A 13,515-nucleotide genomic window follows, 5' to 3' on the forward strand; every position below is an offset into this window, starting at 1 on the left:
GTAATGCAATATTGTAATGCGCATTACATTTAAAAGTATCTTTCCCCAACACTGTGTCTATCATTACCGTCTATGTTCCAAAGCCATCAGACGAAGTCAAGTTCACATCAATGATCCTTATTCGCCAAAAAATATTTACTCAGAACATGAGTTTTGCTATTTAGAACAAATGCGGCATGCGCCAAGCAATCCTCGCTGTGGATAAAAAATTAAAACAGCATACCACTGGAAAATGATTGGAAAGCAGCACATCCACTACAAATATTTATATTTAAGTTCATGTTAAAAAATGTTGTAACTTCTGGATAATGATTTCATGAAATTTCAGTGCTTAACTCCATTAATGAAAGTGTCATATTTACACTAAATGTGTATTATCAAATGTAAACAGACTTTAAAATCATTGTTTACTTCATTATTTCGCTCACTCCAGTAAAAACATGCATATGCATGGTCTAGAGTGTCTGTACGGTGCGCACATATTTACACCTAGTTAATTTTTTATAAATCTAGATATGTACGTGGAAATTTGTGTATGCACATTTCTATGTCCACTTTTGTGCATGCAACATTTATACATCAGACCCTATTTAGGTTATGCTGGTTATCGGACTTATAAACATAAAAAATTAATTGGTATTGTTATATATCTGCTATTAACTGTTCTTTTCACCTATTTAGAGAGCATGTACAGCACTGTCCTCTTCATCAAAGAAGCCTGAGAATTACTGTTCAAATGATCTTGAGGAAGGGAGAGTGAGAGGTGAAAGTAATGATGGAGAATATAAGACAAAGAGGGAATAAGAGGAGGTTGGGAACCCTTCCATAGTTGGAGTTGGATGTTGGATTGAATGCAACAAATCCAGTCTGGTTGCTGCCTGTGTAAGACTTGATCCAGTCCTGGTACCGAGAAACTCTGACAAACACACTGGGATAGTTGGGATGATCACATTTTTTCCCAGTAAAACTCGAAATGCCGGACTGAATCCACAGGGAACCATTCCTACTGAGCATTGGACCTCCAGAGTCTCCCTGTATTGACAAACATTCAGCATTTATATTATACAGCAAACAACTGTTATAGACATACTGTAAAATATGCAATAGTGTAGCCCAATGGTAAAGTATGCCGACCGCCCTGAGCGTTTTTCTCATCACCAAGGGTGCTTCTCAATGCTTAAACTGGTTCTTCCTCGTTTCCTCGCTCCTCCGTCCTCCAGTCCATGACCTGGATCTCAATTAATTGCACCATGCACCAGGAGTTGAGGAACGAGGAGCAAGGAAGCTTCCAAAGGAGCTATGAGCAAAAATACACAGGTGTATCCTATGGAGAAGCCAATCAAGAATACACTTTTTATAATCTCTAAAAAGCTGCCATCTTGTTTACATTGTGTCTACACTTTCTTTGTTATAATTCTCAAGCTCAGCTCCGCACTCAACAAAAACTTGAAATCAACAGTTATGTCTGTGATGTAGGCTACATTGCTCAACACTGCAAGCTTGTTGAAAATAGAAACCTTGTCACGATTCACGGGTCTGTGTGTTCATTCCTGAGGTTCCTGTGTCCGGCAACCTCGGTGCTGACGAGCTAATCAGCGCGGCTGCACCTGTAGTGCATTATCTGCTGCCTTTATCTGTCTCGCGTTTGCTGTGCATGTTGTCAGATTGTTGTTTTGCTCATGCCTGTTGTTCTCTCCAGTGCTTCTGTTTCCTGGTTGCGTCCTGCCTCGGATTACCTAACGTTGTGGATACGCCACTGAGCAGTTGTAGGATTTCTCTTGCTGTGTCGGATCGGGTCAGTGCCTTGCAGTGTCCGTGCCTCTGAGACCTGCTCATCTGCATGATATCATCTGACCACCCACCTTGCCTTATTTTCACTGTTGTTCTAAATAAACTGCACTTCACTTGCAACTGGATTCTTTGGTTACTTTGTTTTCACATTATTGACTGATAGCTGTCCTGTTCTCATGTTGAGAGTAAGTGCAGAGGCGTTGTGTGTGAACATGATGATACTGTAGTTCTAGACTAAATGTCAACATGCATTTACACATCACTTGCACAAAAACAGATTCAGTATTCCTCAAAATGAATAAAAACAGTGCGATACAAACCTGCAATAATTAAATGTTAAATAACATAATAAAATGGGATTTTTTATTATTAACCAGTGTCTTTGCTGCTGACCTTAGATGATCCAATGCAACTATAATTATGAACAAAATTTACTTTCGATAAATATAATATATATATATATATATATATATATATATATATATTATTGCTGAAGAGTGTTGAACTTTTTTCCCCTGTATTCTTTTCTTCTGTCACGAATCCCGTTGATTGCTCTTTTGTCTTGCCTGTGCCATACCTGTTTGCTGATGTTTGACCCTGCCTGTGTTTGACTATGTTTCTAAATAAAAGCTTGCACATGGATCCGTACGCCTCACGTCTCGTCGGCTCCGTTACATCTTCATGCAATCCAGAAAGAAAGATTTCTTTTATTTTAAAGACCCAAACCATCTACTGTACAGACATATTTACGTTTCCTTAAGCCTGAGGCTTATTCATTTCACTTTTGGTGTGAAAGGGCTTTTAAATGGAGCCTTTTATATTAAAAACAAACAAACAAGCCCAGCCCAGATGAGAAATGCAAAAATAACATAACGCAATACTTTCCATAAAAAGTAACTAAGTAATGCAATTAGTTACACTTTTAGGGAGTAACGCAATATTGTAATGCATTACTTTTGAAAGTAACTTTCCCCAACACTGTTCTCCAATATGCTATTATTAAAGCTTCAACTGAGGGTGCCCTTGCTTTCATTTGAGGGCTTAATTTTAATTCACCGATGAGTAGTGTTTTGTAAATTGCTTTGCATTTAGGTTAAAATGAGTGACTGGTATCTTACCGGACAAATACTTTTCCCTCCCTGATTTAACAATCCAGCACAAATCATATTCCTTGTGAAGAACGTCCAATAAGCGTATTTACAGTCACTGTTGCTCACAACTGGTATCATCACCTCCTGCAGAATATTAGGAAACGGGCCTGTGACACAGATCAGAGGGCAAAGTTTACGGCTTTTAAAAACTATTTGTAGGTGAATTGTTGAGGTTTACAGTGAATGTTTACTCACCTCCAGGTTGTATCCTGCCCCATCCAGTGACCCAGCTCTCTGTACCTGCAGCGAATGTACTGTTAGCAGTAGACAGACAGACCGGTCTAATGTAACTAGAGAAATTCACAGAGGAGGAGAGCTGGATCAGTGCTATATCGTTGTCAAGACTATAATCATCATAATTAGGATGGGTGATGATTTGTCTCGCTGTCCTGGATGTCTCATAAGGGTTTGAGCCAGATTGGCGTAGACGCCCGAAGTACATCACAATGTTAGACACACCGAATCTGACAATAGAAAAATCCCACTATTATCAATAAGCTGTAATAATAAATCAATAATATTGATATTATCAGTAATACTGTAATAAATGTTCATTGTTTATGTTAGTTAACAAATGAACTAATCTTAACACTATATATATATTATATATGTATTAGTGCTGTAAATAGATAAAAAAATTGAATCGCATTAATCACAGTCATGGACTGTGATTAATCATGATTAATCACAAATTTAAAATACTAGGATTTACCTGTAAATGTGTTGAAATAAAGATGCATGACAAACTAGTTTAAGGAAACAGAACCTTTCACACTTCCACCAGGTATGAGACATAATCCTTATTATTCTTTTATCATTATTCTTTTGTTTTTATTCAGCCATTATCAGCCTTTATACTGGCAATAAAACGTTTACCAAGCCACATCGCTTCAATCAGTATACATTTACCCAACTATTATCAAAAGCATTTCTAAATAAATACAACAAAACATTTTCTTGCGACCTTACATGAAGTAGTATGACAAAATGCATTATGAAGAAGAATTGGACCTGTTCTGCAGGTGCATTAGAGCTAATATTAGCATCATGTTTCATAAGACAATTTATGAGATTAATAGTACATTTTTACTCAGAACTCACTTTAAACCACCATCGAGTGTTTGTAATAACTTCCTTTTACGATCACGTGGAATTTGGTCGTTTACTGTTGTCAAAATATGCTATTTATAGCCTTTTATATCGCTGCACAAATTAGCATTTCAGATGTACACATTCAACTCAAGAAAATTACATACAAATATCCTATCGTAATCATGTGTTTATTATCTTATATAATCTATAGTGGCTGTTGTCATGTTTATTTTGCTCTGGCTGAAACTCACGTTGTTTGTGATGTTACAACCGCCTCTCCGTTCTTAAGTTGCCAGGGATACATTCCAAGTATAATACACATTAGTAAAAGGATCTATTTTAATATTTATTTGTCTATATACAATTTGGGCGGCCGTGGTACATTATAAAAGTAGCCCAAAAGACCGCAACCCACGGCTCTGTAATAGCCCACTTGTGCCGCTACACTGGCAACACTGGTTCGCTGTACCCTCATCACACAATGATAGATAACCTTCCGTGCTGCAACGACAGGAAGAAGTTGGGGTCAAACCTTATCAAGCGATTAATCTGCGTTAAAAAAATATTAACACGTTACATTTTTTAGATTAATCGCATGCGTTAACGCGTTAACGTTGACACCCCTAATATATATATATATATACAGTGGGGCAAAAAAGTATTTAGTCAGCCACCAATTGTGCAAGTTCTGCCACATTACAGAGGCCTGTAATTTTCATCATAGGTATACCTCAACTATGAGAGACAAAATGAGGGAAAAAAAATCCAGAAAATCACATTGTAGGATTTTTAAAGAATTAATTGGTAAATTCCTCGGTAAAATAAGTATTTGGTCACCTACAAACAAGCAAGATTTCTGGCTCTCACAGACATGTAACTTCTTCTTTAAGAGGCTCCTCTGTCCTCCACTCGTTACCTGTATTAATGGCATCTGTTTGAACTCGTTATCAGTATAAAAGACACCTGTCCACAACCTCAAACAGTCCAACTCCAAACTCCACCATGGCCAAGACCAAAGAGCTGTCAAAGGACACCAGAAACAAAATTGTAGACCTGCACCAGGCTGGGAAGACTGAATCTGCAATAGGTAAGCAGCTTGGTGTGAAGAAATCAACTGTGGGAGCAATTATTAGAAAATGGAAGACATACAAGACCACTGATAATCTCCCTCGATCTGGGGCTCCACACAAGATCTCACCCCGTGGGGTCAAAATGATCACAAGAACTGCGAGCAAAAATCCCAGAACCACACGGGGGGACCTGGTGAATGACCTGCAGAGAGCTGGGACCAAAGTAACAAAGGCTACCATCGGTAACACACTGCGCCGCCAGGGACTCAAATCCTGCAGTGCCAGACGTGTCCCCCTGCTTAAGCCAGTACATGTCCGGGCCCGTCTGAAGTTTGCAAGAGAGCATTTGGATGATCCAGAAGAGGATTGGGAGAATCAGATGAAACCAAAATAGAACTTTTTGGTAAAACCTCAACTTGTCGTGTTTGGAGGAGAAAGAATGCTGAGTTGCATCCAAAGAACACCATACCTACTGTGAAGCATGGGGGTGGAAACATCATGCTTTGGGGCTGTTTTTCTGCAAAGGGACCAGGACGACTGATCCGTGTAAACGAAAGAATGAATGGGGCCATGTATCGTGAGATTTTGAGTGAAAACCTCCTTCCATCAGCAAGGGCATTGAAGATGAAACGTGGCTGGGTCTTTCAGCATGACAATGATCCCAAACACACCGCCCGGGCAACGAAGGAGTGGCTTTGTAAGAAGCATTTCAAGGTCCTGGAGTGGCCTAGCCAGTCTCCAGATCTCAACCCCATCGAAAATCTTTGGAGTCCGTGTTGCCCAGCGACAGCCCCAAAACATTACTGCTCTAGAGGAGATCTGCATGGAGGAATGGGCCAAAATACCAGCAACAGTGTGTGAAAACCTTGTGAAGACTTACAGAAAACGTTTGACCTCTGTCATTGCCAACAAAGGGTATATAACAAAGTATTGAGATGAAATTTTGTTATTGACCAAATACTTATTTTCCACCATAATTTGCAAATAAATTCTTTAAAAATCCTACAATGTGATTTTCTGGATTTTTTTTTTTTCCTCATTTCGTCTCTCATAGTTGAAGTATACCTATGATGAAAATTACAGGCCTCTCTCATCTTTTTAAGTGGGAGAACTTGACTAAATAGAAGCTGACTAAATACTTTTTTGCCCCACTGTATATATATATATATTTTATTTGAACTTATGTTCAGCTGTTCTTTTTAATAGTCATCTTATTTTTTGGGTCATCGTCATAAAAGCTCTATCACAGAAACGAAGATATATCTTTCATTTCATCAAGCTGAATGCTCACTAAAAACCGGCACAGTCATCATGTTTTCGGGCCATTTCAAGTTTTATTATGACATGACATTAATCATTTGGCATTAATAAATTCATTTTTGCGCCATCAGTCGCACATGCACTCTCGGCTCCGAAGATCTCCGTTCTTGGCTAATTTTGATGTCGGTCAGACTTCTGAATTCTCTGTATTGTTAACTAGAAACTGGATCATTTGAATCAGGGAGTTGTTGACTCGAGAATAGCTGCAATTCATTCAGTCCAGTATGTGAATGAAACGTTCAGTTCATTGAAAAATAATCAGCTCATTCGCGAATCGGATGCCGCTATCACGACTAAAGTGTACTGCAGTACTGAAATGTACTGGAGGAAAAGTACGATATTAGGCTTTGGAATGTAAGTAAAAGTTCCTCAAAACAAATATTTTGACAAACTTGAAAAATGTACATAAGTACAGTAATGAAGTGAAAAAAATACTGTCCACCACTACGTAAGCTTTATTTAAGCCTTAAACTTGATACCTCTGGAAGCAGTGCGCTGCAGACATAACCCAGTCTTTAGTGATGAGAGTCCCGCCACAGTGATGGCCAAAGCCGACGACATGAACGCTGACCTGCCACGGCCAATTCCCTGCTTTTGCACTCCCCCCTCCAACAATCTTACTGTTTAGGGGGGCTCGACCACATACTGACGAGAGAAGGAATGTATGAATTATCTTTTTAAAATGCTTCATACATAGAAGACACATTATGTGTTTTATGGTCATTATGACAACTTACCATCTAACTGGCAGAGGGAACCTGTGTGTGCATAGACAAAGACAAAGACGAAGTAAGCAGACAATCATCGAGACAGAGCTGAAAAACTGGTTTGTGTAGATCACAATCACTCATTTGCTGTTTACATCATGACATGAATAACCTAAATCCAGTTAGTCATCGGGCACATGCAATGTGTATGTGAATTAGCAGCAGGCTTACATTGTGCTTTCACGCTGACTTTGACCTAAAGCCTCATCTACTAAAGTACATAAATTCTGCATTTGTAAATAAATTCATACAAATTCAGATTTTGTTTTATCTACAAAACCAAATTCAATCATAAGTGTTCCGATGCAAAGGTTTTTACAGTCATGAGAAACATACATTGCTAAGTGTGTTTACAAAGGTTCTTAGGAATTAAATGGCTTGTGAGTTATTAAACAACTTAAGCAGATAGTATTAAATGTACATCTAATTTTGTCATGTTATAGACGTTTTGAATGATCTCACCTGCTATGTTGAGAAGTGTGACTCCAGCAAAACTCAAAGCGGTGTTGAACTTCATACTTCTGTTCTGCTCTGTGATCTAACTGCTGTTTCTCGACTCTCAGGTTTCTGATGAGATCGAAAGCAAGAACCACTGCATTTATCAAGAGTCCTCTGTCTACACCCCACTACTACGTTCATCTCCGACTCGCATTTTTCAAAAAAAAAATAAAAAATAAAAAAAAAAAGCTTATTCTGAGCTTCTCATAGGTGTCTTTTGCAGATGTGGGTGGGACATATCATCAATTCTTTTTTTTTTTCCTTTTTTTATCAAAGTTGATTTTGTCTCCACCAAATTTTGAAAGCCTTTAGGGTTGAAAAATAGGTTGTAGAATGCATGTACAACACAGGAAAAAACCCATCCCAATCCATCATTTAACTCATATGTGTATCATGAAATAGATACACAAAGCCAAAAAGAATGCACGTCACACCTCTGTTCATCAATTTGCACTGGCCTCCAATAGCTGCTCGCATAAAATTCAAGGCATTAATGTTTGCCTACAAAACCACCACTAGCTCTGCACCCCTTTACCTAAATTCAGTACTTCAGACTTATGTGCCTGTAGAAGCTTACGTTCTGCAAGTGAACATCGCTTTATTGTTCATCACAAAGAGGCACACAATCACTTTCACAGACTTTTAAATTAAATGTTCCCTCCTGGTGGAATGACCTGCCCAACTCAAGCCGAGCAGCCGAGTCCTTAGCCATCTTCAAGAATCGGCTAAAAACACATCTCTTCCATCTTTATTTGACCCACTCTCTATTCTAATTCTATTCTTAAAAAAAAAAAATAAATTGTCCCTTTTAGACTTGCACTATATTCATTTACTGCTTGTTTTCTTTAAAATAAATAAAATCAATAAATAAAATTTGTTTTCTTGTTATTTATTATACAATTAACAAAAGCAAAAAAGGCCTCTAAAAATAACTTATTTTTTATGTTTATGCAACGCAAACAATGAGCAAATTTCCATAAGCACTGAACTTTCTAAAAAGAAAATCTTTATTTTAAAGACCCAAGACCAGATGCACTGCACTGACATTGCATTGCCCTGTTTATGAGTTGGTGCTTTATCTAATCAGAGAATGGACTTGCATGCACTTTCATAATTCTAACGTACTTACATAGGTACCTCTATATCGCCACGATATGAGAAAAACAATATGTACAGTCAACACCATTCATACTCAAAATACCAGAACAGTCAATCATCTTAAAGATTGTTCTGTTAACAGCATTACAGACCTGGAGGTATTTGCAACATTATGACCCTTTGAAAATATTAGAAGTATGAAAGTGGAATGTTTACAAGAAGTGGATGATCGCTGGTTTCTCCTCAGTCACACCACAGGTAAAATCAGAAGACTTTCTAATAAGCCACAGTTAGTCACGTTATATTGGGGGACACAATCAAGGTGAAAACAATGAGGATCTTTTTAGAAACATACTCTGAATTTGCAGAATAAACAAATAATTATTTTAAGCATAGAGAACATCTGTGGTTTGTAATGAGCACAGTTTGACCATCATGACCGTGGCCCGGATTGGCAAATCGGGAGCACAAGTTTTTTTTTGTTGGAGATATGCAAACAAAAAATAAGAGATAAAAAATGGATAATAGAAAGCGCAAAGGTGGCGCTGAAAAGGCCAGAATAAAAAAGAAAAAAAAGAAAGCTCTAGAAAAATACAATGAATTACAATGAATTTGTTCTCATCCACTGATGGCTGGGTTCAGGGGACGGTCTTTGAGTGGGTCTTAAAGGGGACCATCCAAGTAAAGTGCAACCGTAATATTTATTAGGAATTTATTGAATAAAGTTTGCCTGAAAATCACATAGGTTCCCTGTTTCACAAAAGCCATAAAAGCATGCAATATTATTTTTCATTTCTTATGATCTCAACATAAGTTGTTTCAGACATAAAATAACTGGAAACAGACATTTGGACAGTTTGTAAGAACCTTTTCCACTTTTGATGTCATTTCTAGTGAGAAATTAGTATTGTGAGCAATTTGTTGTATTTCGGATATTTAAACAATTGTAAAATACATGTAAGACTCTGTAACACCCTGTGCTCTTCTGTATGCAGCATTGCATCATGGTCACAAGACATGTGCTGTCAAAGTCCTTTTCCTTTACTTGTGCTGAGTTGACAGTTTCACTTCCTCTGCTAGCTATATAAATATGCCCCTCACAATAAAGCTTTGAACCTTCAGTGAACTACATTATTTGTTATTCTTGGTCCCGGGTACCCGCTTTCTGTGCTCCATCGCTCAGATTAGATCTTCTCAAATACTTTATTTTAACACTTGGGGGCTTACAAGGGGGGATTCCTCCTACGAACCAGGAAAAGTCGAGTAGGACAAGCATGCCAGAGATCAGGGGGTAAGTGTTTTTGGATATTTCTTAAAGGAAATATGGCGCTTTCCCCTGTAAGATCATGTTGGTATCTTGTGAAATACGGTAACAAAACTGAAACATCTAATTCCACTCAAAATGCAATAGTATGGGTAAGAGCTGGAAATGTTAGACCATTCACCCTGTTTTGTCCCACTCCTCAAGAATCAGTGGAATAACATTTTATACTAAAATAAATCTCCTTGGTAGCAATATGCCACACTTTAATATCTTTTATAACTAAGGTTTACACTAGAAAAGAAAATTTGGCATGCAGCTGTAAAAGATAAATATAAACATTTCTTTGCATATACTATAATGAATGACATTTTTTGGTTCATTTTGTCACAATAGCAATACTGATTGTAGCCAATATTTTACATAGACATTTATTTGCCATGTGTCTGACCTTAGCCTATCATCTGTCGAAAATTTTCTTAAAGGGGTCATCTAATACGATTTCACCTTTTTAACTTTTGTTAGTGTGTAATGTAGCTGTGTGAGCATAAACAACATCTGCAAAGTTACGAAGCTCAAAGTTCAATGCAAAGTGAGAAATTGTCTTTTACAGAATTAGCACAGCATCGCCTACAGCGAACAGCTGGTAAGGGACTACAACAAAATACTTCCGGGTTAATGACATCATAAACCCAGATAAAGCCCCGCCCCCGGGAACATGCAACGAAGGGGGCGAGGCCATGCTGCGCTGCTTTAGAAAAGAGGAAGAGAAAACTAGGGGTGCAATTCTGTCTTCTAACGATTCTAATGGATTCACAAGTTTCAAAATCAATGTTCTAAAGCATCGGTTCTAATCCTGTTCCTCACGTCGCCCTGCTCTGCACTCACTCTGCATCTCCCTCTCTCTCTCATTCAGATCAGCTCAGCTATTAAAAGTTCCTGAGAAGAATCCATTGCTGTGTTTCTTGCCTACATGATGACATAACAAATTGGCGATGAGGACATTTTCTCTTTTTCCAAGTCCTTTTTTGCCTTGTGAGCCTGCTATACCACTAGTTACATGACTGAAGATGTTCCAGAACTACATGCTAGTCATTAATGTGAATGGAGATTCCTGGCCATAAGCCAGAAAACGGGCCTTGCTTCTTCATTGCCTTGAAACAGAAGGCCATAGACTTTTTTACACATTGCCCAACACCGATGACACACTAGCAGACGCTATTAAAGTTCTGGAAGAACCCAAGGGCCATGTCCGGCCTGTGAGAGAAAAATGTTTGGCCCGTGCTAATTTCAAATAATGTGGCATGAAAATTCAAATGCAGCATAGGAAAGCGACATTAACTTACATCGTGTCTACACCGTAAGCGAGCGGCGTGACACATCCCCGACAGTAAACTGCTGACTCGTTCTATTTATAACGTACTGACACAAAGTTCAGATGATTTGCAATGCTTTGTCGCGTCCAGTGTAGATACGATGTGACAGCAAAAACATGGTGAGTGTGAAGTAAAGAAAAGTGGACACGGAAAATAGATGATTCAGATATGAATGGACTGAACAGTTTTGAGTGAGTGAGTGAGTGACTGATACCATCTTTGTTATGGAATACACGTGTTGGTTTGCAGTGAGTTCACAGTTTTAACGTACATGTTTGCTTTAATTTATTTTCAAGATCTGAGGTAAAATATCTATTGTTGCTTTCACTATGGCTATAAAGATCACGCAAAATTATATTCAAACTCACATTAGACACTTTTAACATTGAATAAAGCACATAATCATTACCTGAGATTATCACTGTCATATTCTGTATGTTGTTCCTGCCGCGACGTCGCGTTACTCTATCTTAATGCAATGCAAGTTAAGAATGCTTCAATTTATTCCAAATGCGGTTGGCAAACAGTGAATCGGTTCGCGACTCAGTTTGAATGATTCGTTCAGTTCCCTGCCGCATGTACTGAGTCGTCTGAAGCGGTTCTCAGAGTTGTAACATCAAGAGTGCTGAAGACGTGGCTTTGGATCAACAGTCAGTTGAAAGCAAATCTGCAAAGGCTATGGTTTGCTAGCTATGAAGATCTTTATTAGACGAACACCACGTGTGCTGTTCCATAGGTATACTGTAGATTCGATTACAATACACGATACCACTATGACATTACAGTTTGTTGTACATGTACCTTACACATTAAATACAATGTATAATTTATTCATTAAATAAGCTGTCACAGAGTATGAAATGAACACCCGCCAAACCCGCGTTAGTTCCAGGAGGAATGCCTTGCCTAGACACTATTAATATTGATATTTTCACAATATTTACGCTTGCAGAAATAAAGGTGACATTGATTTACATTTTGCAGATCAGACGGAAGAAGATCCGTCAATGCATTTGTTTCGTTATGTTCAGATGTTCTGTAGCGGTCATGTGAGGAGTTATATACATATATACATTTATAATACATAATTAATATACTTGTTAGATTTTATCAGAACACTCTGTGCCCTTTGATACTGATGCAATGCTGATGATGCTTGTTTTTCGCTTAGGTTGCTGTTTGCATATGATCTAAACTTTAGCCTGTCCCCAGACAAACTTACTTACTTTTATATTAGGATGTCTGTACATAAGATGATCACGAAGTGACCTTGTGCTGTCCAATAGTGTAACTTCTGCTTTGATATATATATAAAATATCATTTAATTTAATTCAGTGATGCAAATCAGAATTTTTTATCAACTGTTACTCCAGTTTTCAGAGTCATATGATCCTTCAGAAGTCATTCAAATATATTGATTTGTTACCAGTTGTTCAAAAAAAAACAAAAAAAAACAGCATATGCTGGTTAGGTATGTTTTGAAGCTGGGATGCTGGTTTATGCTGGTCCTTTGCTAGTCATGTGCTGGTCTTGAGCTGGTCGGACCAGTTTAGGACCAGCACATGACCAGCTTAAATCAGCTCAAACCAGCATCCCATGCTTCAAAACATACCTTACCAGCATATGCTGTTTTTTCAACAGGGAACGGTTTTGCTGCTTAATATTTTTTGGAGCCTGTGACATTTTGTTCAGGATTCTTTTTATGAATAGAAAGCTAAAAAAAAAGAACAGCATTGATAATAAACCAGGCTAAAAATACTGATTTGCATCACTGAAATAAATTACATTTAAAAAAAAAAAAAAAAAAAGTATTTTGAACGGCATATACAGTATATATATATATATATATATATGTGTGTGTGTGTGTGTGTGTGTGTATGTATGTATGTATGTATACATTTTATCTAAATATCTATATATCTAAATAAAAATAGACTATATATATACAGTATATGATCCAAAGTAACTAGTAACTATAACTACTTGAGTAGTTTTTTTATCCGATACTTTTTTACTTTTACTCAAGTAACTATTCAGACTATTACTTTTACTTTTACTTGAGTACAGTTTTTGGGTACTCTACCCACCAC

General features: G+C 37.6%; 1 protein-coding gene across 1 annotated transcript; it reads right to left on the reverse strand.

Moving 5' to 3' along the window:
- Nucleotides 1-651: 651 nt before the first annotated feature.
- On the reverse strand, nucleotides 652-7,708 carry LOC131536824 (tryptase-like). Its single transcript, XM_058769963.1, has 6 exons — nucleotides 7,654-7,708; nucleotides 7,162-7,182; nucleotides 6,904-7,069; nucleotides 3,138-3,406; nucleotides 2,910-3,049; nucleotides 652-1,032 (listed from the first exon to the last, which is right to left on the reverse strand). Exons 1-6 carry the CDS (start codon nucleotides 7,706-7,708, stop codon nucleotides 733-735), a joined length of 951 nt encoding a protein of 316 aa, XP_058625946.1. The 3' UTR covers nucleotides 652-732.
- Nucleotides 7,709-13,515: the final 5,807 nt, after the last annotated feature.

This window comes from Onychostoma macrolepis, chromosome 03 (assembly GCF_012432095.1).
Source record: "Onychostoma macrolepis isolate SWU-2019 chromosome 03, ASM1243209v1, whole genome shotgun sequence".
Classification (NCBI taxonomy): Eukaryota; Metazoa; Chordata; class Actinopteri; order Cypriniformes; family Cyprinidae; genus Onychostoma; species Onychostoma macrolepis.